We start from the raw sequence: 24,879 nt of genomic DNA, 5'->3' as shown, positions 1-24,879 counted from the left end.
GCATATTCCATAGTATGTCAATGTTTTTATCTTGCCTGGTTGTACAACTGACCTCTAAAATTTACTTTTTTGGACTCATAGATGGTTCTCTTTAAATGTAAAGTTTAGTGTTTGTGAATTGTACTTTGTCTTTGTGTCTGTAACTTTGACGCTGACGTTTTGACAAGGTCTTCCTTAAAATAGAGCGTCTTGATCTCAATGGAACAAACCTGGTTCAATAAAGTTGAAATAAAATAAAGTATTGGGAAGTGACTGGTATAAACCAGATGCTTTTCTTCAACATATATACATTGTTGTCGTGTCCTGCACATAATATATGTTGAGATTCTGAATGTCATCATGTCAGTTTCCTAATTTCTTTCTGCAGCCATCCCTGAACTTAAAAAGCCTTAAAACTTTAAATTGTAAACCAACCTAAACCCATAGTGGCACCACCTTGTTCATCACTCAAACACAAAAGCTTAAACATCTTTTTCAGTTCTGACCTCTGGAGCAGACTGTAAGAAAAGTTCCTGGGACTGAAGACTATCACTTCCTGTACTTTTCTGACTTAATAGTAAACATATTTTTATAGAAATTTAGATTTTTTAAAAAATAAATCAATAATATATGACCTCTCAAACCCACCTGTAGTATTTCCCATGCCCACTAGTGGGCCTCAGTCAACACCTTGGGACAAACTACATTGTATTTATAGTTTCCCACCTTGATACACATCTTTTTATAGTTCAGTTACGATCATGTTAATCAACCTTTTGGGGATATGTTGACTAATCTCAATTGTGATGGCTATAACACAGATTTTGGTTATTTAAAATGTATAGTATGAGAATATTATATTCAAGAAATAAATCATTTATTAACATTAAAGGTATAATTTCACTTAAACTTCTCATCCTATAGTGCCTACAGAAATGTATAAAGTAGAGTTACCTGTGCTGATGAGTCCCAAGATGAGAGTTAACGAAAGAATTAGCTTCGCCATGATGAACAGGAAGGTGCTGTTGAAAAGTGTTCCTGAATAGTAATAAACACTTTTTAAAGTGCAGCTTCGCTTTTTACATGGTATGGATTGCCAGAAAATGACACAAGCAATTGTATAATGCTCACTGATTGGGTGTGTTTTCATTTATCTGGATAATCATTCAGGTACTCATCTCTTTTGTGTTAGCACACCTTACCACACCCATTTAATTACAGCATTGTTTCCATGTGCAGGATTGAACATAGATCAATCAAATATAAATTCTGCTGCCAAAAGCGTTCGGAATAAGTGGAATGTTTCAACGTATGGAACAATGAAAGGTACTCAGCGACTAGGGCTGGGTGATATATCAGTTTCATTAATAAATCTGGTTAGTGGAAAATAAGATATTTAAAAAAAGAAATGGAGATTTTTCGTGGTACCTACAGTCTCTAATTGTACTATGGGAGGTAGAGCTTCAGTTATCAGGCCCCTCTCCTTTGGAATCATCTACCAGCCAGAGTCCTAGAAGCAGACACGCTCTGTACTTTTAAGAGTATGTTTAAAACTTTCCTTTTTGATAAAGCTCATAGTTAGGGCTGGCGCAGGTATGGACCAGCTCCTTGTTACGTTGCTATAGGCTTAGACTTTCGGGGGACCTGGCACCTTGAGCTCCTATCTCTTCCTCACTCTCCCTCTCTCTCTCTCTGTGCAAACCTTCATGTAAGTTACTAACCACATATTTTCCTGCAGGCTCCTGAGCTCTCTTGTCTCGTAGTGTCCTGTGGATTGTTGGTGGGGACGGCCTGCTGCTATGGACCCCTCCTCCCGACTCCAACTGCTACAACAACTACTAACAGCCTTACATCTGTTATCATCATTATTAAACATATTAAAGTGAGTCTTAGAGCTGCTTTACATCAAACTCTATAATTACCTTAATCGGTCCTCAACGTTTCATCATCATTATAGTTGCTAATTTTAATATTATACTGATCAGTCTATAATCATACTTAGCTGTTACCACATACCACATACTTGAATACCAAGAATAACTTGAAGAGCTGTGTGTGTGAAAACATTTCAGTTTAAGAAAATGTACAAGGAGAGAATTATTAGACTGTATGAATTTGACAGTTATTGTGGTTTTTTGTGTATTTTTTCCTCTGTATTAATGTGGACGTGAAGTCAAAGACTCTGAATGGTCAGGTGTTTTTTTATGTTGCTGCGGTATTGGTTGCACTGTGATTGTAATTGGACAGACCATCTACATGTTTCTTGTTTTCTTTTTGAGTAAAGGGGAAGGAAAAATAAGATTTATTCTTCTCCTGGCTCTTTTCCGAAACATGGATTGGGATGAAAAAATGACATTGCTATGAATCCATCAGGAGCTCACATCCTATTACAGTCATGCAAATATCAATGCAGATCATGATCAACAACCACCCCACTCGTGGTCGGAGCTGTCAAATATTAAGTTGCCTTGTTGAATGTCTTGTTAATGTGATTCTAATATCAGTCACTTTATCTGCTGGTGAGACTCTGTACTTGTTGGAAGTCTGCCCAAACCTGACATACAGTAACTCTGATCAAATTACATGGCTATAGTGTCTTCCCCAGCAGGAGTATGGCATGTTAATTATCACCCTAAACACCCTGCAATTATGACGAGGAGGTCATAATTAAACCCTCACCTTGACACACACAATATACAGAATCACACCCACACACACCCATTTCTACTCAGGTCACGTTTAACCTTCACAAAGACTTACTTTAAATTCAGACTCAGCTGAGGTACTGCCCTCTTAATGAGTCAACAGTTTCTATATATGTTTTACATTAAAACCACAGATTAAACATCATTTATTCACTTTTGATGAGGTTTTGCCACATATGTTGACAAGCAGGGTCTCGTAGTTTCGTCGGGTTTCACCAGGATTCACAAGGTTTTACTGGGTTTCAGAGGGTTCAACGTGTCTTACAATGTTTCACCTGATCTTACAAGGTTTCACCAGGTTCCACAGGATTCATCGGGTTCACCTGGTTTCTCCGGGTCTTACAGGGTTTCACCATGTTTTATTGGGTTTCACCGGGTTTCAGGGTGTCACCAGGTTTCACCAGGTTTCAGGGTTTCACTGGGTTTCACTGGGTTTCACTGGGTTTCACCAGGTTTCAGGGTTACAGGGTTTCAGGATTTCACTGGGTTTCAGGATTTCACTGGGTTTCAGGGTTTCACCGGGTTTCACCGGGTTTCAGGGTTACAGGGTTTCACCGGGTTTCAGGGTTTCACCGGGTTTCACCGGGTTTCAGGGTTTCACCAGGTTTCAGGGTTACAGGGTTTCACCGGGTTTCAGGGTTTCACCAGGTTTCACCGGGTTTCAGGGTTACAGGGTTACAGGGTTTCACCAGGTTTCAGGGTTACAGGGTTTCACCAGGTTTCACCGGGTTTCAGGGTTACAGGGTTTCACCGGGTTTCAGGGTTACAGGGTTTCACCGGGTTTCAGGGTTTCAGGGTTACAGGGTTTCACCGGGTTTCAGGGTTTCAGGGTTTCACCGGGTTTCAGGGTTACAGGGTTTCACCAGGTTTCAGGGTTACAGGGTTTCACCAGGTTTCAGGGTTTCAGGGTTTCACCGGGTTTCAGGGTTACAGGGTTTCACCAGGTTTCAGGGTTTCACCAGGTTTCACCGGGTTTCAGGGTTACAGGGTTTCACCAGGTTTCAGGGTTTCACTTTCATGGTAACCCAAATTGAGCAAAAGAGCTAAACTTCAACATCTTTAATGTTTTTTCCTGAAATTCTGACAAGTACTCTAACAGAATTTACTCAACTTCATCCGAACATGTAGACACAATCTAAAAGTTACACATCACCTCACAGTTAAAAAATAAAATACAACATTAGGGAACCATAAGACATAATGACATGATCATTTCAAGGTAAGAATGAGACGCTGTAAGATACTTTTGACTTAAAGAAGGATGTTAAACATTATATTTCTGCAAAAAGAAAAAATAATAAACATGATCCAAGAATGTCAAGAAGCTGAAATACACACAAATAAAAAAAGATTATTCATTAAACACTGTTGATGTTGTTTTAATTAACAATAAAATATAACAAAGAGCTATTTCATATCAATACATTTCTCCTCAGTAAAAAAATAAAGCAAGCAGGGGAATTGTTTCATCTTGGAAATCCAAAAATCAAAACTAGAGATGCAAACATATTTATTAAGACTTTGGCTGCATGCCCTGATGCAGTCCAATAACCATCAGGAAAGGTGGCTGTCAATATCAAGCTACTACTGAGTGCCCCCACCAATAACTGTGTAGAAGGTAAAATGGACTTGGTCTTATGAGAGAGCTGTCATCTTTTGTCTCTGTTGAAAGCAGTAAAAGTATTTTAGTATTTATTTATTTATTTATTTGCACAGTAAGGAAAAAAAAACAACATATTTAAACAAATAACAAAATAGACAATATTTAGTGCAGGAAGAGGCAGAAAAGTCAACGAGCTTATTTGAAGCCTCACCTAAACAATGCTAGAATATCATCAGATTAAAAAACAACAACAAAATAAAACATAATGAAGATGCAGAAAATAATATCTACACAGATATGTAGAGAAACATGTATTAACTGCATACAGTAACAAATGACAAACAAAAAACAGTGTGAGTGTGTTTGTGTGTGTGAGTGTGTTTGTGTGTGTGTGTGTGTGTTTGTTTGTGTGTGTGTGTGTGTGTGTGTGTGTGTGTGTGTGTGTGTGTGTGTGTGTGTGTGCAACATCTGTTTAAACACACCTATAGTGACACAAAAAACAAAAATACTGCACTTAATGAACTTACAAGTAACTCTGATAAACCATAAATACAATATAAAGCTTCCACACTCTTCTGGATTTCATACAATTTACTCCTGATAGACCAAATACTTAGACTGAAGTCCATGATCCGGGGCTTTCTGTACCTGCACCCTGAAGTCAAGAGTTCATACTCAGACCACACTCTGGTGAAATGTAAATAAAATACTGATGTCCAGTTTGAAAAGATTACAGTTTAACACGTTGTTAGCTGAGGTGTTGAATGCATTTCCTGCTTCTGTTGTATCCACGTCTTTAGGTGTGCAGGTCACGATGAGTGCATGTGAATGTGAAAGGCTATAATCACTCTGTGTATAGGAGGGTTACATTCCCCTGGCTCACACAGTCAATAAAATCAAGGGACCGAATTGGACGTGCACGTTGTGTTATTATTATGACATTATAAATGTTGCTTTTTACAAGGTGTGAAAAAATCCTGCAAATTAAGTCTGTGAGTGAATCAGCCTCATTAGAGTTTTCACATAGCTGAAGGAGACAGTCACTGCTCCCACAACGTGCTGCTCTGCTGGAGAAGGGGCGGGGTTTTGAGGTTAGGGCGGGGAAAGACAACGTGAGTCCCAGTGTTGAGAAACGTGAGGTGAGTTTTTGTTTGCGTTCACATTCCTCAACCAAGAGTATTACATCATCAACACAGTCACACACACTGTAATCACAGATCAGTGCAATCATTTGTAATTTTGCAGCTCTCCTCGAGGGAAACAGAATTTAGCTGCAGGATGCTGACTACACCACTGATTTAAAGATAGTCACATGATTGGTCAAAACTCAAATCAGGTTTACATTAAGCTTTAACCTGACATGCTGTGTTAACATTTACATGACAAATACATCTGAAGGTAAGTCTCTGTTATGTTTCATTCTATAAAATATGAATAGTATGTAATAACTAATTTAATAGAATATTAAAGGAGCAGTATGTAACTTTGACACCTAGTGTTTAAAATGGGTACTGCAGTCCAATTTGAAAACATTGCAGAGAGCTGTCCCCAACTAACTGCTCTCATATCTGACAAACCGAGGGGCGTCCAAAACGGCCGTGTGGGCGGTGTCTTAAAAGCGCCTACCTTCTCTGGTCCAAACAAATCCAGAGCATTCAGGAGCAGAATCTAAAGTTAGAAGGAGGACATACTGACTGCTGCATTGTTGTCAGAGAAGCCAGCACTTCAACATGTTTCCTTAATGATCAGATAGTAAGATACCTTTATCATTTCACTCACTACACATCTCACTGATTGGTCCTTTAAATAGTTTCAGCTAAGTGCTGAATATAATTTAATAGTGTGTTACATCGTTTAGGCTAAGTGCAGCATATAATTGTTCAGACTGTGGTTTACAGTCAGGTTCTGTTACGCTGATCTTCTTGGTGGTCTAACATGACCAGTGGTTTGGGTTTCTGTTTTTAAGGAAGTCAGTCGAATCCTCTGGGTGACAGAGGATGCAGCTTGTTGTTGCTGGTGGCAATGGGGATGGCTTCCTGCCACACCTTTTAATTAGTTTAATTAAGCCCTTTGTCAATATCTATTTTTACCTTAATAATTAGCCATTGGTCATAGAAAATGTATTGCTCTGTAACACATGCAAACACACCTCTGCATGTGTCCGAGCACGTTTATAACTTATTGTTTTCTTTCTATATTTCTGTCCCTTTCGTAGTTCATCAAAGTGCTCGAGTGTTTTTGCCGACGTCTTCCTCTGTTTGTTTTCCCCCCGAGGAAACGGAGCAACACCCAGTGTCGATTCTAGACTCTGTTGAGGCCCGAAGGGCATAATCCCATTCATACACATTCAAACGCCAACAACTTATAGCAGCGGGAGCCATTCAGGGTTAAGTGTCTTGCCAACGGACACAGCGGACATGTTGTTGCAGGAGCTGGGGATTGAACCCTAAACCTTTGAGAGACAACCAACTCCACCACTGAGCCACAGCCGCCCCTGGTGAATTCCTGTATTTATGTATTTAATGTTGTTCATGGTGTATGATGTTTCTATTGTCTGAGTCTACCAACTGTCCCCTCGGGGGCAATAAAGTTCTAAGTCATTATCATTATTGGAGTGTTATTGGTCATTTGAGTATTAATAGAATTGTTTCCTAATTTGTGATTCAGGTCCATTTGGTGGGGAGCCTCTGAGGGAGCTCTTTATTTATTCTTTTCAGATCATTTCAGAGAGTGGGTCAAAACTACCACAGTACCTCAGCAGAACTCTCCAGCAACCAGACCAACTTCCATATTTTAGGTAAAGAAGGCATATTTCCTCGTTGCGTTGACCCAGAATCTAAAGGTGAGCCGAGCCAACAAAGGTGGCTGGACCATCGACTAAACACCAGGACAGATGATGGGCGTGTTATAACGTGGTGCATATACAACAATTACAATAAACTGAACAGACACCGGGCTGCAGGGTGGTGCAGTGGTTAGCGCTGCTGCCTTCCTGGTTTGAATCCCCGTCCTTCAGGAGTCTCTCTGTGTGGAGTTTGCATGTTCTCCTCGTTCATGTGTGGGTTCTCTCCTGGTTCTCCGTCTTCCTCCCACAGTCCAAAGACATGCTCGTTAGGTTAACTGCTGACTCTAAATTGCCCGTAGGTGTGAATGTGAGTGTGGCTGGTTGTCTGTCTCTATACGTCAGAACTGTGATTGACTGGCATACAGTCAAGGGTGTGACCCCGCCTCTCGCCCAATGACAGGTGAGATCCGCTACAGCCCCCCCGCGGTCCCAATCGGGAAAAAGGGGTGTAGATAATGAATGGATGGATACACTGAATACGTTCATCTTTTGTCCTGCTGGCAGCCAAATCGTCTTTCTGGACTGAACATCCAGTTTTGACTTTGAGTTGAACGAGGTAAACAAATATTTCGGTGACATATTGTGAGACAAGTTAAGATATACTTTATTAAAGAGGGGAAATTCACTGTTACTCTCTGCTGTTGAACATGCTACACACACACACGCACAAACAGGATCCTCTGGACCTGCACTGATGAAGAGATGTCAGAGTGAGGGGGGCGGCCCTCAGCGAGCGCTCCTGAGCTGGTGGGTGAGGGTACCTCTGCAGGGATCAGGAAGTGAACTGGCACCTCTCCAGATACCAGACCAATTTCAAGGCTTGGTTTGCACCGGGACTTGAACTGGCGACCCTCCGGTTCTCAACCAAAATCCTTACAGACTGAGCTACTGCCGCCACAGTTTGGGGGCTGCATGAATAAGAATGGATTGATTGGCTGACATTCACTGGTTAAATGAATGGTGTGTCTTGAGAGAGTTAGTACATAACGGCACACAGCTGATACATATTTATGTCTTTAATCGGTGACAGCAGGCGGTGCTGTGTGGACGAACCTGCTGCGGTATAATGAATGTTATATAATTGTGTAATTGACGCCATAGTCACTCCCTATTTTTACCACAACAATAGGCAATTTAAAAATTCAATTTATAGGTAATTAATCATGTAGGTGTTTCACCGAACAGACAAGCGTCATGCGCTACATTAATTACAAACTCTTTCTTTGTCTCCGTCAGGTTTCTTCACAAAGTTTTCATCACAGGAAAACAGGATAATAAAACAAAGTCAAATGTATTTCAGGTGCTGGTGTCATGTTACTGAGTACATTAAAGCTTTAGTTTGACTTGATTTAAGCACTTCACACATCTGTCTGCACATCTGGTCCCAGAGGTGATTTGTTTTTGCCATCGCCTACCTTCCTACACTCCCCTCATGACGTTGTTACAGCGTGACGTTACAAGCCCGACGCTCTGTTTTCCTCGTCTACACATAAACACCTTAAAAGAAGAATGTGAGACTTTTTGATCCAGTAGATGTCGCCCTTGAGCACCAACATGAAACCAAAACAAACTGCTGTTTGGCCACGCCTCCGCCATACTGAAGACACCTTCAACCCCTCTCATCTCGAGTTTGCACTAAGTAGTTATGAGAACGCACGTTAATTACATACTAAGCGAAAGCAGCGGAAAAAAGTTGTCCTTGTCTCGAGCTGCATTGTTGTGTTAGTGTAGTAGGTTGAAAACGCTACATATAAAGTTTTTATTTAAACAGACACCCCCCTAATTTTTTGTAATATTTTATGAGCTATTCTAATTGAATGACAGATTTCACATAGTAATATTCAGTTTACCCAGGAGATGGCGCTATTATACCACTGTGGATTTCCTAGAGAGACTTTATCACTTAGTCCTGCACATGTGCAGTTCAGACAATAAACGAGCTGGCATGAGCAAGACGCTAAAAGTTTGTCCTCTTATCATTCCACAGAGATTTATTTTAGGCTACGCAGTGCTTCCTAGCCTGTGTAACCTTTGCTGTCGGTCCAGATTTCCCCTAGGTCTGGTGCCGGTAACATTAGCATGCTAATATTAGCGCTCTTTAGTTAGCTCGTAGCTTCACATTTCATGTAAACTGACACAGAATGAGCGTGATCTAAAAACTCTTACTAACATCCAAATAATCAGTGAGTATGTTCTTCTTCTTCTCTCTAGTTCTTGACTAAAACAGCTTTTATACACAAGGGGAGGAGCCGGCCGTCCCGTCCATGTAAACACGACTCTGACAACAACACAGCCAGCGGGACTCGAGCTTCTCCCTCATTGTAGACAGTCATGACTCAGAGACACATTTACACAGGACAGACTTTATGATTTATTTATGTGGAACATGTTGCACATTCTTCCTTTTAAGCAGAGTTTCTGAGAATCTTAAGATTTAAAGGAGTTTTTCCCGAAGGTGCTTTTTCAGCGACCTAAAACGCAGTTTGGGTAAAAAAGGTCAAAACACACAGAAAAAGCTACATTTTCAAAAACACCTGTCGACATGTGGTCTCGACTTAGTCGTTATAATGAAGGCCTTTTAAGTTTTCCGTTCTTCATGTTTCATGCTTGTGTCTTGTTTCCTCCTTGTTGTGTCTTAAACGATTCAAACTTTGACTTTATCAGCGACGACTTCTCGTGGACTTTCATCCTTCCAACGCCCTGAATCATGAGACTGTGTTGTAAATAAAGAAAAGTGTGCAGTGATTCAGCTCTCCATTCCCCTGATTTACACTTTAAATCACAGCAGCCGATTAGGTTGTTTCAGCCAGGAGAGGAGCTTTTGGTTGGCAAAAGCTCGAAGACAACAAAGAGGATTTTCACATTCAGACATACAAAACACAGAATATAACACTCAGCATGACGCAGCTTTACACGTCGCTGCAGGTTTCTCTTAGTGGGAAAAGAAAGTCCACCAAGTCCAGATCCAGTGCTCCACATGACGACATTTACAGCACCTGCAGGTTAAACATTACTCATCTGTGTAGATAAAGCTCAGACAGCAGGCACCTTTATTTAGAAACCTTCAGGTAAACAGCTGGACGATGTGGTGAGTATCTGTTTTTCTATATCATATCCCTCTCAGTGGTTTTATCCTTAATGTTTTCAACATCTCGGTTTGTTCCCTTCTTCCTGTAAATCTTTGTTCCAACCCAATGTACCTTCATTTCTCTTCTCACTCTCTTCAACGCCTCTCTTGTTGTCTGATCTTTTTCAATTTGAGTTAAAAAGGGAAAAGGTTTTGCAATAGAAGTATTTTCTTAAGGGACTTGAAAGATATCAGAGACTCAGCTGACGTTAGCTTCTCAGCGCTCACAGCAAAAGTTCTGCCAATGTTGAATCTATTTCAGCTGCTGCAACCCTTTAAATGTTAACTTTGACCTTGAAAGTTAAGGTTATGTTTGAACTCATGCAACCAAGTGCTTAAATGTTACCAATCATCTCCAACTTGTCTTCCCCATCAGTGCTGCTCCGGGTCAGCCGACTCTGGAGGTCAAACTGGAGGCCCTGCAGTGCCATTTCACCTGGGATCTGAACTTCAGCACGCCCAAACTCTTCAGTCTCAGGGACCGGCTGCAGGACATCGGCACAGAGGAGGGGTACAGCTGGCTGGGTCACATCTACAACCTGCAGGGGTACGTCCATTTCCGGCTGGGGTTACCCGGTGATGCCCAGCGATTCTTCGGCAAGGCCGCGGAGGCTTTCCGTCAAATAAGAAACACGGTCTCGGACGAAGGTGCCTGGCTGGTGGTGAACCATGGGAACCTGGCTTGGCTGCACTACCACAACGGAGAACAAGCAGAGAGCCAGGCCCACCTTCTAAGAGTCAACGCCCTGATGAGAGCTTATCCATCTCCGTGCCAGGAGGAGCTGCATCCAGAGATCTATGCCGAAAGAGCGTGGACGCTGATGAATTTCGGCGATGATAAAAGCGCTGCAGACTTCTTCCAGCGAGCCCTCAGGATGCAGCCAGACGTGATGGAGTGGCACACCAGCCACGTCTTAGCGCTAGTGGGCGCCAGCAGAAAAGAGCTGGGGGCTGACGTCTTGGACAAAATGAGAATCGCAACGGAGCACGATCCGGACAACTTGTACCTAGCTGCGCTGTACCTCGAGGCGCGTGCCAAGAAAGGAAAAAGGATAGGAGAGGACGCACGGGAGCTGGCCAGACAAGTTTTGAGAAAGCCGGTCAGCAGCTACAGCGGCATCATACCGTTACTGAGGCTGTACAGGATGTACGTATCCATGGATGAGGCCATAGACTTGGCAGAGGAGGTTCTGGAAAGACATCCGGATGAACGCTATCTGAAGAGGTGTGCCGCTTTCTGCTACAAGTCGAGGATCCTTTCGGACTGCGACAGTCCCCTGGAGCGCAGCATCATCGACAGAGCGATCACTCTCAGCAAGGAGGTGATTCCCCTTTACCCTCATTCTTCACTGAAGAGAAAAATAGATCTTGCAAACATTTACGCAAAGACGAACAACCAAGAGGAAGCCGACCAAATATACGAGGAACTGCTGGAGAGCGGTCTCGATCCCGAAGGGGCGCAGATGCTTTACAACTACTACGCAAAGTACCTACACTTCAGCCGAAATGAGCCCGACAAGTCGATCGAGTATCACATGAGAGCAGCAGAGATCCCGATACCGTCCTACTGCAGGGAGCACAGCATCAAAACTCTGCAGAGGATCAGAGAAAGAAACAGAAACCGGATGTGTGGACGCATAAGCGAGTTTCTGGCTCTACTGCCGGAGTCAGAGTGAGCAGAGGACAACATTGAGTAAACTGTACCAGGGGTTGTTTGTGTCATTACGTCTGATTTCAGATCAGTGTCTGTATTTATGGCCTGAAGAAAAGCTGCATTCATTAAAGATGTTATAAACCATTACACATCTCTGTGATAACTCTGTTGTTTTAGTTCCAAATGTAGAGAAACTAAAACCATAAGAATTACATCATAAGGGGTTACACTCATCTTTAACTTAAAGGCCATGAAATCACACACTGAGTCTTTTACAGAAAAGCCTCTGCCTCACTTTCCACCGTAGGCTGTCCACCGTCCTCCCGTATTTCTTTTATTTTTTATTTTATTTAACCAGGAAAAAAGTCTCATTGAGATTAAAAATCTATTTTACAAGAGCGTCCTGGTCAAGACAGGCAGCAGCACAGTTACAGGGTTTCAGACATAAAACACTTAACAACAATGAACATAAATACAGGAATCACAAAAACAACCATTCATCAGAATCTGTCATAAGTCATCAGCAACAAAGCGATCAAAAAAGGGCAATACGAAGTAGCTCAAACATGTACAGTCAGATGTTTCTGCCTCCAGATCATTAAGACGACCTTTAAAAACATTCAAGGAAACCAACTCCCGAAGATTTAAAGTTTCTTTCAACCGATTCCAAGAAGAGGGAGCAGCATACTTGAACGCCCTAAATGATAAATGGACTTGAGCTTGTGTCGTTCTTTTCTGCCACATTTCTGCCTGTCTGTTGGCCAGAGAACAGAGAACATACTATGACGGTGGCTTGACTTAATTATCTTAATTTATCAACAAATCTGTGTCAAGGAAATATAACATACATCAGTTAAATCAGAATTCATTTCCAAAAGCTTTGATTATCTGCTGATTTATGTTTACTAAGTAGCTTCAATATACGCACACTTATTTATGTAAATACTGTAATTGACATCTTAATTGACCCATCTGTCACATAACTGCATTTTACTTATTATGTTACTTCAGCATCTTTTGCACTATTCACCACTGCACTGTTTCATATTTAGTCATGTAAATATTAGTCTTTTCTTATTCTGTTTATTGTTGATGTTTAATGTTGTACCTGTACATAAGAGAGCACAGTTCACCAAAGTTAAATTCCTTGTGTGTGTAAACATACCTGGACAATAAATCTGATTCTGATTCTAGCAAGTCTAAAAGAGTCAAAAATGTTGGAATCAACATAAGAAATACGAATTAAATCTATTATTTATCATTTCATTTCATCCATCCAGAAATACTTCCCCCTGAAACGAGAATTCACGAACACAAACTGAGTCACCTGAAAGCCTTAAAGCTCAGGTCATCTCCGCTCTGACCTGTTAGTGGCAGTAATGAGTCGAGTAGCTCATTTAAACTGAAGAAGAAGAAGATGCATGATGACGTAGTTAGCTCTGCGACATAAACACCGTGCATGTAGCATGTAGCATGCAGCAGCCTGTACTGCTGACTCTGCCGGGTTCTGCTCTCTGCAACCGGATTTAAACGACCATGTGAGATTACTGACAACCCGGTGAGTGCAACATTTACTATCTGAACTCCAAACAGACGACTGAGACCGTAAAGTCTAAAGTCCAGGTGTTAAGAGTCAGAGAGCTGTCGCTACCTGACTTCATGTCTCACCATGTTGTGTTTGTTCTCAGGTGAAGATGTGACGTCAGCCGCGTCTCTGTGGTGTCGTGGAGCCGAACCCGAACCCTGACCGGGTCTGAGGGGCAGGAGGAGGGTCTGAGGAGGGCAGGAGGGGTCTCTGAGGAGAGGAAGGAGGAGAGGAAGGAGGAGGCTCTGAGGAGAGGAAGGAGGAGGCTTGAGGAGAGGAAGGAGGAGAGGAAGGAGGAGGCTTGAGGAGAGGAAGGAGGAGGCTTGAGGAGAGGAAGGAGGAGAGGAAGGAGGAGGCTTGAGGAGAGGAAGGAGGAGAGGAAGGAGGAGGCTCTGAGGAGAGGAAGGAGGAGGCTCTGAGGAGAGGAAGGAGGAGGCTTGAGGAGAGGAAGGAGGAGGCTCTGAGGAGAGGAAGGAGGAGGCTTGAGGAGTAGGACAGGGCCCTAAGGAGGACAGGAGGAGGCTCTGAGGAGGAGCAGGAGGAGGCCCCTGAGCTCTGAGTCCGGGATGGAGACCTGGACCCCCAACCCTCGAGCCAAACCTTTCATCCCCCGGCAGCAGAGGAGCCTGTACCTCACCTGGAAGTACCAGCTGACCAACAAGAGGACGATCCGCCGACTCTGCCAGGTAAACAGAAAACACCTGCTGTCCATGTGTTTAACTGGAGTGACACACCTGGAGTGACACACCTGGAGTGACACACCTGGAGTGAAACACCTGGAGTGAAACACCTGGAGTGACACACATGGAGTGACACACATGGAGTGACACACATGGAGTGAAACACCTGGAGTGACACACATGGAGTGACACACATGGAGTGACACACCTGGAGTGACTCACATGGAGTGACACATCTAGAGTGACATACCTGGAGTGACACACACATGGAGTGACACACCTGGAGTGACACATCTAGAGTGACATACCTGGAGTGACACACATGGAGTGACACACATGGAGTGACACACCTGGAGTGAAACACCTGGAGTGACACACATGGAGTGACACACATGGAGTGACACACCTGGAGTGAAACACATGGAGTGACACACATGGAGTGACACACATGGAGTGACTCACATGGAGTGACACATCTGGATTGACATACCTGGAGTGACACATCTAGAGTGACATACCTGGAGTGACACATCTAGAGTGACACACCTGGAGTGACACACCTGGAGTGACACACATGGAGTGACACACCTGGAGTGACACACATGGAGTGACACACATGGAGTGACACACCTGGAGTGAAACACATGGAGTGACACACCTGGAGTGACTCACATGGAGTGACACATCTAGAGTGAAATACCTGGAGTGACACACCTGGAGTGAAACACCTGGAGTGACACACCTGGAGTTTCCATATATGGTCATGTTTCCATGCCTGAAGATAAATCCGTATTTTTCCCTCCTCAGGCCGGCGCTGTGCTCTTCCTGCTGATAACGGTCATCGTCAACATTAGACTCATCTTGGACACGAGGACAGTCGCTAATGAAGATGAAGCGGCTCAAGATTACGGTGAGAAAATATAAGACCAGCACAAACACACACTCTGGTATCGACTCAGGATGTTTTTCTTGTTGTCACAAGAAAAGAATCTAACCTTGGTGTTTTGCTCCTGATTAGAAGACGCATTACCCAACATGGAGACGCCGCGGAGGCCGGCTAATGGGCGAAAAGTCCTGGACATCGAGGTGTACTCCAGCCGCTCAAAGGTCTACGTGGCAGTGGATGGCACGACCGTAAGTTTACACTCATCCAATTATTCTGCAGTTATTTTAAAGATCAGAATTCCCATACACCTGTGTAAAATGCTCACACACTCCCCGACATTACCCAGAGTGCAACGGTGGCCTTTTTCTCTTTGTTCCTGGGTGGTCTTGTAGTTCTCTTGTGATCTTGTAGTTCTCTTGTGATCTTGTAGTTCTCCCGTGATCTTGTAGTTCTCCTGTGATCTTGTAGTTCTCCTGTGATCTTGTAGTTCCCCTGTGATCTTGTAGTTCTCCTGTGATCTTGTAGTTCTCCTGTGATCTTGTAGTTCTCCTTTGATCTTGTAGTTCTTTTGTGATCTTGTAGTTCTCATGTGATCTTGTAGTTCTCCTGTGATCTTGTAGTTCTCCTTTGATCTTGTAGTTCTTTTGTGATCTTGTAGTTCTCATGTGATCTTGTAGTTCTCCTGTGATCTTGTAGTTCTCCTTTGATCTTGTAGTTCTTTTGTGATCTTGTAGTTCTCCTGTGATCTTGTAGTTCTTCTGTGATCTTGTAGTTCTCCTGTGATCTTGTAGTTCCCCTGTGATCTTGTAGTTCTCCTGTGATCTTGTAGTTCTCCTGTGATCTTGTAGTTCTCTGTGATCTTGTAGTTCTCCTGTGATCTTGTAGTTCTCCTGTGATCTTGTAGTTCCCCTGTGATCTTGTAGTTCCCTTGTGATATTGTAGTTCTCTTGTAATCTTGTAGTTCTTCTGTGATCTTGTAGTTCCCCTGTGATCTTGTAGTTCTCCTGTGATCTTGTAATTCTCCTGTGATCTTGTAGTTCCCTTGTGATATTGTAGTTCTCCTGTGATCTTGTAGTTCTTCTGTCATCTTGTAGTTCTCTTGTTATCTTGTAGTTCTCCTGTGATCTTGTAGTTCTCTTGTAATCTTGTAGTTCTCCTGTGATCTTGTAGTTCTCTTGTAATCTTGTAGTTCTCCTGTGATCTTGTAGTTCTCTTGTGATCTTGTAGTTCTCTTGTGATCTTGTAGTTCTCCTGTGATCTTGTAGTTCTCCTGTGATCTTGTAGTTCTCTTGTGATCTTGTAGTTCTCTTGTGATCTTGTAGTTCTCCTGTGATCTTGTAGTTCTCGTGTTATCTCCTCGATCAGAGGACCTCAGAGATCTGCAGCGAGTTTATTTAAATAACAGGAAAACAAACATTTGAACGACTTCTTCATGAGAAGTCAAACCTTCACAGCTACAACAACCGAACGAAACAAAACAGAAATATGTCAAATGGTTAAATAATTCACCATGTGCGTCCTCTGAGGTCATTGGAGGATCTTTAAGTGGATCTTAATCTACATGTACGTTTGACCTGCAGGTGTTGGAGGATGACATGCGGGAGCAGGGCCGAGGCATCCACGTGATCGTTCTCAACCAGGCGACTGTAAGAATCTCCTGTTTATTAAACTCTTTCTTTAAATATCAAACTGCATCATAGCTGAAGTCGCCTTCACCTGTCCCGCTCTGTTGACCTCTGTCTCAGGGTCACGTCATGGCCAAGAGGATCTTTGACACGTACTCTCCACATGAGGATGAAGCCATGATCCTCTTCCTCAACATGGTGACCCGGGGCCGAGTCCTCATCTTCACCATCAAGGTGACGCTCGAATAAAAACACTCTGAAGTTGTTCCTGTTACGCTCGTGTGTGTGTGTGTGTGTGTGAGACAGATGAAATGTTGTTTTTGTGGTGCAGGACGAGGGGACGTTTCACCTGAAGGATGCTGCAAAGAACCTGCTGAAGACTCTGGGCAGCCAGGTGTCCCTCAACCTGAGCTGGAGGGACATGTGGACCCTAGTGGTGAAGAAAGGAGGTACAGGAGAAAACCTCTCAGTACTCACTTTTTGGCCATTTGCTTTCTTTGTGAGGTTTATCGACTTTGCTTTCCTAAAGAGTGTGTGTTTGTGTTTCCAGGTCAGGTCTATGGAGAGAAGCATGCAAAGTCCCCCGCTCTGTCCACGTGGGGAGACCCGGTCCTGCTGAAGACTGAGGTGCAGCTCACCGCCTCTGAAGGTAAAAACTGCACGAGCTGGAAAAAGTTTAAAACAAGTCTCAGCGATCCTTTGAAGCTGCGTTGTGGTATAGTCATGGAAAATCCAGATTTTAAGGACCGGCTGACTTCCTGCTTCTCTCTGGATCCGAGATACGACTCAGATACAAAGGAGCTTTGCAGTGACAGCGCTCACTGGACGCCCGTCATGGTGCAGGGTCTGCCCGCTAAATTACCAACCCCCTCTGAAAAAAAGGCAATTCCAAGAAGTAAATTTTTTAGTCTTTTCCACCCTCGCAGCCTTCAGGAGAACCATGTCACCGTCAGTTGCCTCTTATTTTGTCGACCTCATTGTGAGGAGGGGGCTCAGGAGGCAGACTCAGCCGTGGCCTCTGCGTTGTCTAGTCGTTTTAAAACGGCCGCCAATCTCCCCTCAATCACTGACGTTGATCGCTTGATTTCAGCCGGTGTTATCATGTCAGCCATCTTTGTTCTGCATCTCATCAACACGTCTGAAACTTAAGTGAATCTTGTTCTCGTCCTCCGCGCAGAGGCCGAGTGTCACTGGGCTGACACCGAGCTGAACAGGAGGAGGAAGCTCTTCTGCAGTAAAGTGGAAGGATACGGCAGCATCTGCAGCTGCAAAGACCCGGCGCCCATCGAGTTCAACCCGGACCCGGTAAGAACCTTTTACCTCAGACACTTTCTCACTGTTTGTGAAATCGAGAAGGACAGAGGCTGCGGAGAAAGGCCTAGTCCACATGGAATTTTATTTGACATGCAGATTTGTATTTTTTATTTTTTTTTGTAAATTCTTCTCTTTCAGTCACCATGACCTTCACACACCTCGTGCATTTTCTGTTTTAAAGTTATTATTAATTAATTAGTTTTAAGTCTTTGTGTTTGCACGGCTGCAGAAGTATTTCACTCAGAGTAAAGTGAACTCTCCTGTGAGGAGCTCGTCTGATTTCACACCGCCGCGCTCATGGTCAAAATGAGGCTCAGCTTTTGTTTCACTCGCTGTTCTTTTTTTTTTTTTCTCCAGCTGATCAACAACAACGTCTTCAGTGTCCCCGTCGCCGTCATCGCAGGAAACAGACCCAACTATCTCTACCGGTAAGATGAAACCTCAGAGCTCCTTGACACAGTCCAGAGCACGTATTAAACATCACAGTCGTCCAGCACAGACTAAACTAAGCTGCTGTTATTAAAGCAGGATGGAGAAAGAAAGATGGCTGCCGCTCTCTTAGCAACACTTGTAAATCAAATTAAAATCACTTAATCAAATGGAGATTTTAAAAAGTCAGAAATATTCTCCTCCTTCGTCTCCTGAGCCCGAAATGAAGTTGTGACTGTTTGTCATCTTTTCTGCAGGATGCTGAGGTCGCTCCTGTCAGCGCACGGCGTCAACCCGCAGATGGTCACCGTCTTCATCGACGGGTATTACGAGGTAACTCCAGCTTTTTGTTTGTAGTTGTCTCCACCATCATGGCCAACATTGAAATACCAAAAAGTCCCGGTTTCCGCTCAGTACCGGCCTCAGGTGTCTTCTACTCTGTTCCCTTGGTTACTGGATTAAACTAGTCCTCCTCTGTCCCTGTTTGTGTTTTCTGCTCAGGAGCCGATGGATGTGGTGGAGCTGTTTGGACTGAAGGGAGTCCAACACACGCCCATCAGCATCAAGAATGCCCGAGTGTCCCAGGTGACCATGAATTACCTCGAGGGTCATCAGAGATTATAAAAGTGTCATATTTAATTTACACTGATATATAAATCACCAAAGAGGTTCCATGAACTGTCTGTCTGTCTGTTGCAGCACTACAAGGCCAGTCTGACCGCAACCTTCAACCTCCATCCAGTGAGTGCTCCTCCCTCTTTCAATCTCCTTCTCCTGTCTCCTTTTGTCTCCTCATGTGTCCTCCCTTTTCCCTCTGTCCCCCTCTGTCTCCTTCTTTTCCTCCTGTCTCGTCCTATCTCCTTTAGTCTCCTCCTTTCTCTTCCTGTTTCCTCCTATCTCCTTTTTTCTCCTCCTGTGTCCTCCCTTTTCCCTCTTTCCCCTTCAGTCTCCTTCAGTCACCTCCTGTCCCCCTCTGTCTCCTTCTTTTCCTCCTGTCTCTTTCAGTCCCATCCTGTCTCCTTCAGTCTCCTTCACTTGTTCCTGTCTCCTTTAGTCTCATCCTGTTTCCTCCTGTCTCCTCCTTTCTCCTTTAGTCTCCTCCTTTCTCTTCCTGTTTCCTCCTGTCTCCTTTTATCTCCTCCTGTCTCCTTTTCCTCTTGTCTCCTATTTCTCCTCCTTTAACTGTCAGCCAACCTGTTGATGAAATCAGTCGGTTGTTAAATGTTTTCTCGTCCTTGAACACTTCTCTTAAAGAACTGATGGACTGAGCATGTTTTGTTTTTTTAACCTTCTTCAGGAGGCAAACTTTGCAGTCGTCCTGGAAGAAGACCTGGACATCTCCATCGACTTCTTCAGGTAGGGATCGCTCACATCCGATGGATTATTCTGTCGGTGAGAAGAGCTGAGTCAACATTTCAATCAGGAGATATTTAGGCTCTCACACTAAGCCCTGTGACCTCGGACCCTCGTACCCCCTCCCCCAGTCCCCCAGTCCCCCAGTCCCCCAGTCCCCCAGTCCCCTCGCCGGGCTGCACTCAAACTGCTCCAGGCAAAATGTTGTAATCTGACACCAGGAGGCTTTAGGTCATCATGAATTGTTCTTTTGTTTCTCAGAGTCAGAACAACACAGAGAACATGAAACTTTACTGACTTTGTTCAGATTCAGCTCTCGACATTCCTGGATTTATTCTTTATGCAAAACAATCATCGATTATACGTCATGTCCATGTTGCGTCCTTTCTTCTCCTTCCATCTCCTTTCTTTCCAATCAGTCTCCTTCTCTCTCCTTTCTTTTTCTATCTCCTCCTGTCTTTCTTCTCCTTTTGTGTCTCCTTTGTTCTCCTTCTGTCTCCCTACGTCTCTTTTTCTCTCCTTTTCTGTCTCCCTTCTTCTCCTTCTGTCTCCCTATGTCTCCTTTTCTCTCCTTTTCTGTCTCCTTTGTTCTCCTTCTGTCTCCCTACGTCTCCTTTTCTCTCCTTTTCTGTCTCCTTTGTTCTCCTTCTGTCTCCCTACGTCTCCTTTTCTCTCCTTTTCTGTCTCCTTTCTCCTCCTTCTGTCTCCCTACGTCTCCTTTTCTCTCCTTTTGTGTCTCCTTTCTCCTCCTTCTGTCTCCTTCTGTCTCCTTTCTTTTCTTTCTGTCTCCTTTCTCCTTTTTCTGTCTCGTTCTGTCTCCTTTCTCCTCCTCCTGTCTCCTCCTTCTGTCTCCTTTCTTCTTTTTCTGTCTCCTTTCTCCTTCTGTCTCCTTTCTTTTCTTTCTGTCTCCTTTCTCCTTTTTCTGTCTCCTTTCTCCTCCTCCTGTCTCCTTTTTCTGTCTCCTTTCTCCTCCTCCTGTCTCCTTTCTCCTCCTTCTGTCTCCTTTCTTCTTTTTCTGTTTCCCCTATCTCCTCCTCCTGTCTCCTTTCTCCTCCTTCTGTCTCTTTTCTTCTTTTTCTGTCTTCTTTCTCCTCCTTCTGTCTCCTTTCTCCTCCTTCTTTCTTCTTTTTCTGTCTCCTTTCTCCTCCTGTCTCCTTTCTCCTCCTCCTGTCTCCTTTCTTCTTTTTCTGTCTCCTTTCTCCTCCTTCTGTCTCCTTTCTTCTTTTTCTGTCTCCCCTATCTCCTCCTCCTGTCTCCTTTCTTCTTTTTCTGTCTCCTTTCTCCTCCTCCTGTCTCATTTCTCCTCCTTCTGTCTCCGTTCTCCTGTCTCCTTTCTCCTCCTTCTGTCTCCTTTCTTCTTTTTCTGTCTCCTTTCTCCTCCTCCTGTCTCCTTTCGCCTCCTCCTGTCTCCTTTCGCCTCCTTCTGTCTCCTTTCTTCTTTTTCTGTGTCCTTTCTCTTCCTCCTGTCTCCTTTCTCCTCCTTCTGTCTCCTTTCTTCTTTTTCTGTCTCCTTTCTCCTCCTCCTGTCTCCTTTCTCCTCCTTCTGTCTCCTTTCTCCTCCTTCTGTCTCCTTTCTCCTCCTTCTGTCTTCTTTCTCCTCCTTCTGTCTCAATTCTTCTCCTTCTTTCTCCTTTTTTCTGTCTCCTTCTGTCTCTTCCTTCTACTTCCATCTCCTTTTTCAGTCTCCTTTTCTCATCCCTCTGTCAGATTCTGTCCCCTTTCTTCTCCTTCCGTCATCAGTAATTTATCGATTAATTATCCTTAATAAGAACATAAGCTACTAAAAAATATTGTTCTGTGATCCAAAATAAAAAGTTTAGTTCTTTTATATCGAGTCGTTTTCCTCCAACAGCCTCTGAGTATCAGCAGAAACCTCCCAGCTTTAAAGTTATAATCTCCACCACTAGATGGCAGTAGATCCACAGAGATGAAGCAGCGCTCAGCTCCGCTCAGTGAGACTGACTCCACTTTGAAGTGTGTGTGTTTGCTTCCTCTAAAAGCTGCAGCTCTCCTCCTGTGATGAGCGGCTCGTTTGAAACGTCGGCTGTAAAACCCCCTCAGAGCCGCCGCCCCCCCTCCGTCTTCATGTTTCCTCTCTGAGACCGGTGCAAAGGAGTTTCCTCATGTCGACACAAACACGCTCTTTATGAACTCAGCTGTTAGAGAGGCAGTGTTTGAAATCTTCTTCTAAGCCAAAGCTCCCCTTTGCTCTAAAAAACAAACTCTGACTTTTATTTTAGTGTTTCAAAGCATCAGACGGACCTCGGGGTCTCTCATAAGTTTACAGCTGCAGAATACAACCATTATCTGTTATCATTTCAGCTCCTTTGTGAACTTCAAATGTTTGTTTTTCTTGCAGTTTTCTGAGTCAGACCGTCCACCTGCTGGATGAGGACGACAGCCTGTACTGTATATCAGCCTGGAACGACCAGGTGAGTGCAGCCTGCTTGAACCCGCCCTCCACCTCTATCTACCTCCATCTGTTTTCCTGTGACTTATTTCAAGAGTATCACAGCCTCTATCAGCTGTTTACATGTTGTTCTTCCCCTTCTTTTCATCCTCCGCCTGCTCCTTTTTAAACATGTAACTTTGATTACAGCTACATCAGTATCTTCTTTTAAAAACACGTTTTTATCATAAGGCCCTCTTATAATCCTCGTTTCATCCATCATGTTTTATTTGTTTTACTGTTAACTTTAGCCGATCTCTGTCTCGGTTGTTTCTCTTTTCTCTGTTCATTGGATGATTGCTGCACTGTTGTTTTGTTTTTCATAATAGGATTTTATTGTTGTGTATTTGTTGGGATTTTTTCTTTTTTCTGTAAAGCACTTTGTGACGTTGGTTTTGTTAAGTGCTTTTCAATAAACTTTATTATTATATTATTATTAGACAACCTTTAAGATCTTTTGTAAATTCTAAATCAGTCATTTAAAGTTGGAGTCAGTAGACGTGTTCTCCTCCTGGGCTCATCGCCCCCTGAAGTCGAACACTCACTGCAGGAAGTAGTGTGCACGTCGTTTACTGCTTGTACCTACACTGCAAGCTACCACACACTAGCTGGCACAAGCTAACCACCGATGTTTGGTACCAACAGGAAGTAGACTTAGTCTTTGTCTGCGGGTGAAGCCAACACAAGGGTCACCCCTGAGCTTTAACCGCTCACTGTGATTATATTTTCTCGTCTTTGCCTCTACTTCCGCATCCGGCATATTCTCTGACTTGAATCGCGTCCAATTTGATAAATTGCATCCTCTGCTAAACTCACCTGCTGCGCTGTCATTGGCTGGAGGAAACACACCAGCTCCGCCCAGAAACGTTCCGAGTCAACCAGAACAAAGCAGAAGAGTAAAATCCAGTCAGAGGACAGAGTCTCTGCAGACACAGTCACCACCACACATGTACGGAGGCCCAGAAGGGACAATGGAGCAGCTTCACTTTAGGAGAAGTCTGTATTTTATTTTGAAGGAAGAAGCTGCTGACTCTACCTTTACCTGTGTGAATAAACATCTGGCTCTGTTGGTCTCCAGCTGTTGAGTAACTGTTTGACTCAAAGACTGTTTTCTCTCCTGTCTTCACTCTCCTACAACTCATTTATTCTCTATGACCAGTGCATGATTAGACGTGTAATTAACACCTGTTGTTGTTGTTGTTGTTGTTGTTGTTGTTGTTGTTGTTCAGGGCTATGAGCACACAGCGGAGGACCCGGCCCTGCTGTACAGGGTGGAGAGCATGCCCGGTCTGGGCTGGGTGCTGAAGAAGAGCCTGTACAAGGACGAGCTGGAGCCAAAATGGCCGACGCCTGAGAAGGTGCAGGATCAACGCTTTCTGATTTTACTGAACCCAAACCAGAACTTTCTTTCATGCATATTAAACATAAATCAAACCAGATCAACATCACACTCCATCCAGTCCAGATTGTACTGAAGATAAACTGAACGTTGTGTTTGTGTTGCAGCTGTGGGACTGGGACATGTGGATGAGGATGCCGGAGCAGAGGAAAGGCAGAGAGTGCATCATCCCCGACGTGTCCCGCTCTTACCACTTCGGCATCATCGGCCTCAACATGAACGGATACTTTCACGTAAGACCCAAGAGAGAAAAAAATGGCTGAAAAAGTTCAAAACCGTGACTCAGAACGTGTGTGTGTGTGTGTGTGTGTGTGTAGGATCTCAGTCGACCAGGTCGTGGTACATGTGAAGCTCCGACTTGATTTAAGATCTTCAAAGACGTTCCACCTCTCCTCTGAAAGGCGTCGTCTTTAGGTCAACGACTCATCCAGTCATCCTAAATCATGAGCATGTTAAAGATCCTCAGAGGTTTAAACTTGTAGCTCCGTCCACCAGATAGTTTAACGTCTTCAAGATCTTCAGTCCAGCTGCCTTTGGATCAAGTTTTCAATGTGACTCAGAGTGACACAAATCAGTGAAAGAATCTCTAATCATCCTGTTTTACTTTCTGTTTTTTTTTTATTTATATGAAGGGTTCATTTGGAGTTTAAAAAAGCCATGACAGATTTGCTTTTGTGTTAATTTTACTCGCACATTCACACATGCACTCCTGAAAATACCTCGATAATTTCACTATATGCCCCGTGCAGCAGTCACAGTATAGTAACATCACCCCCCCCCCCCCCCCCCCCATTGGCTCGAGGTGAATTCTCATGATTATATCCTGCTGCGTTCTCACATCAGCTCACTCTGACTTTCTGCAGGGAAAAAAAAACGAGGAGACTGGAGGAGAAATCTGTCTGTTTGCATTCACACATGCAGCTCACATGCAAGAACTACAAAATAAAACAGGAAAAACTCCTGATATTTCCAGGAGTTTTTCAGGAGTTTTCTGCAAGTGTGAAAGCCCTATTAGTGTGTCTTTAGTGTTTCCTGTTTTATTTTGTAGTTCTTGTCCCCAGTGTTTCCTGTGCTTCTCTGCACGACTGTGTTTTTTTTGCTTTGCTCCGCCTCCGATCATTTTTGTGTTTTTATGTTTCAAATGAACTGTGTATTTAAAGCCTTTTGATCACTTTGCCCCCCCCCCCCCCCATCTTTCTGTCTCACAGGAAGTTTATTTCAAGAAGCACAAGTTCAACACGGTTCC

General features: G+C 43.7%; 2 protein-coding genes across 3 annotated transcripts in view; both read left to right on the top strand.

Moving 5' to 3' along the window:
• Positions 1 to 10,083: 10,083 nt before the first annotated feature.
• LOC132971895 (interferon-induced protein with tetratricopeptide repeats 2-like) lies at positions 10,084 to 12,060 on the top strand. The gene is made up of 2 exons (XM_061034664.1): positions 10,084 to 10,220; positions 10,636 to 12,060. The coding sequence occupies exons 1-2, from the start codon at positions 10,216 to 10,218 to the stop codon at positions 11,933 to 11,935; spliced, it is 1,305 nt and encodes a 434-aa protein (XP_060890647.1). The 5' UTR covers positions 10,084 to 10,215; the 3' UTR covers positions 11,936 to 12,060.
• A 1,989-nt stretch (positions 12,061 to 14,049) lies between these two features.
• Positions 14,050 to 24,879, top strand: part of pomgnt1 (protein O-linked mannose N-acetylglucosaminyltransferase 1 (beta 1,2-)) — a 14,419-nt gene continuing 3,589 nt past the window's right edge. Inside the window, exons 1-17 of one of the 2 annotated variants that reach the window (XM_061034973.1) lie at positions 14,050 to 14,184; positions 14,986 to 15,088; positions 15,200 to 15,312; positions 16,645 to 16,710; positions 16,810 to 16,923; positions 17,021 to 17,138; positions 17,240 to 17,338; positions 17,867 to 17,994; positions 18,361 to 18,431; positions 18,690 to 18,765; positions 18,934 to 19,017; positions 19,132 to 19,173; positions 19,730 to 19,788; positions 22,145 to 22,217; positions 23,464 to 23,592; positions 23,741 to 23,866; positions 24,842 to 24,879. The exon at positions 24,842 to 24,879 is cut by the window's right edge and continues 27 nt beyond it. In XM_061034973.1, coding sequence (XP_060890956.1) covers positions 14,065 to 14,184; positions 14,986 to 15,088; positions 15,200 to 15,312; positions 16,645 to 16,710; positions 16,810 to 16,923; positions 17,021 to 17,138; positions 17,240 to 17,338; positions 17,867 to 17,994; positions 18,361 to 18,431; positions 18,690 to 18,765; positions 18,934 to 19,017; positions 19,132 to 19,173; positions 19,730 to 19,788; positions 22,145 to 22,217; positions 23,464 to 23,592; positions 23,741 to 23,866; positions 24,842 to 24,879 — 1,559 coding nt within the window. In that variant the 5' untranslated portion in view covers positions 14,050 to 14,064. Of the gene's footprint in view, positions 14,185 to 14,985; positions 15,089 to 15,196; positions 15,313 to 16,644; positions 16,711 to 16,809; positions 16,924 to 17,020; positions 17,139 to 17,239; positions 17,339 to 17,866; positions 17,995 to 18,360; positions 18,432 to 18,689; positions 18,766 to 18,933; positions 19,018 to 19,131; positions 19,174 to 19,729; positions 19,789 to 22,144; positions 22,218 to 23,463; positions 23,593 to 23,740; positions 23,867 to 24,841 lie in introns of both variants that reach the window. The other variant, XM_061034972.1, reaches the window with a different exon arrangement.

The sequence above is a fragment of the Labrus mixtus genome, chromosome 3 (genome assembly GCF_963584025.1).
Source record: "Labrus mixtus chromosome 3, fLabMix1.1, whole genome shotgun sequence".
NCBI lineage: Eukaryota > Metazoa > Chordata > Actinopteri > Labriformes > Labridae > Labrus > Labrus mixtus.
This window is presented reverse-complemented; position numbering and strand designations above follow the sequence as displayed.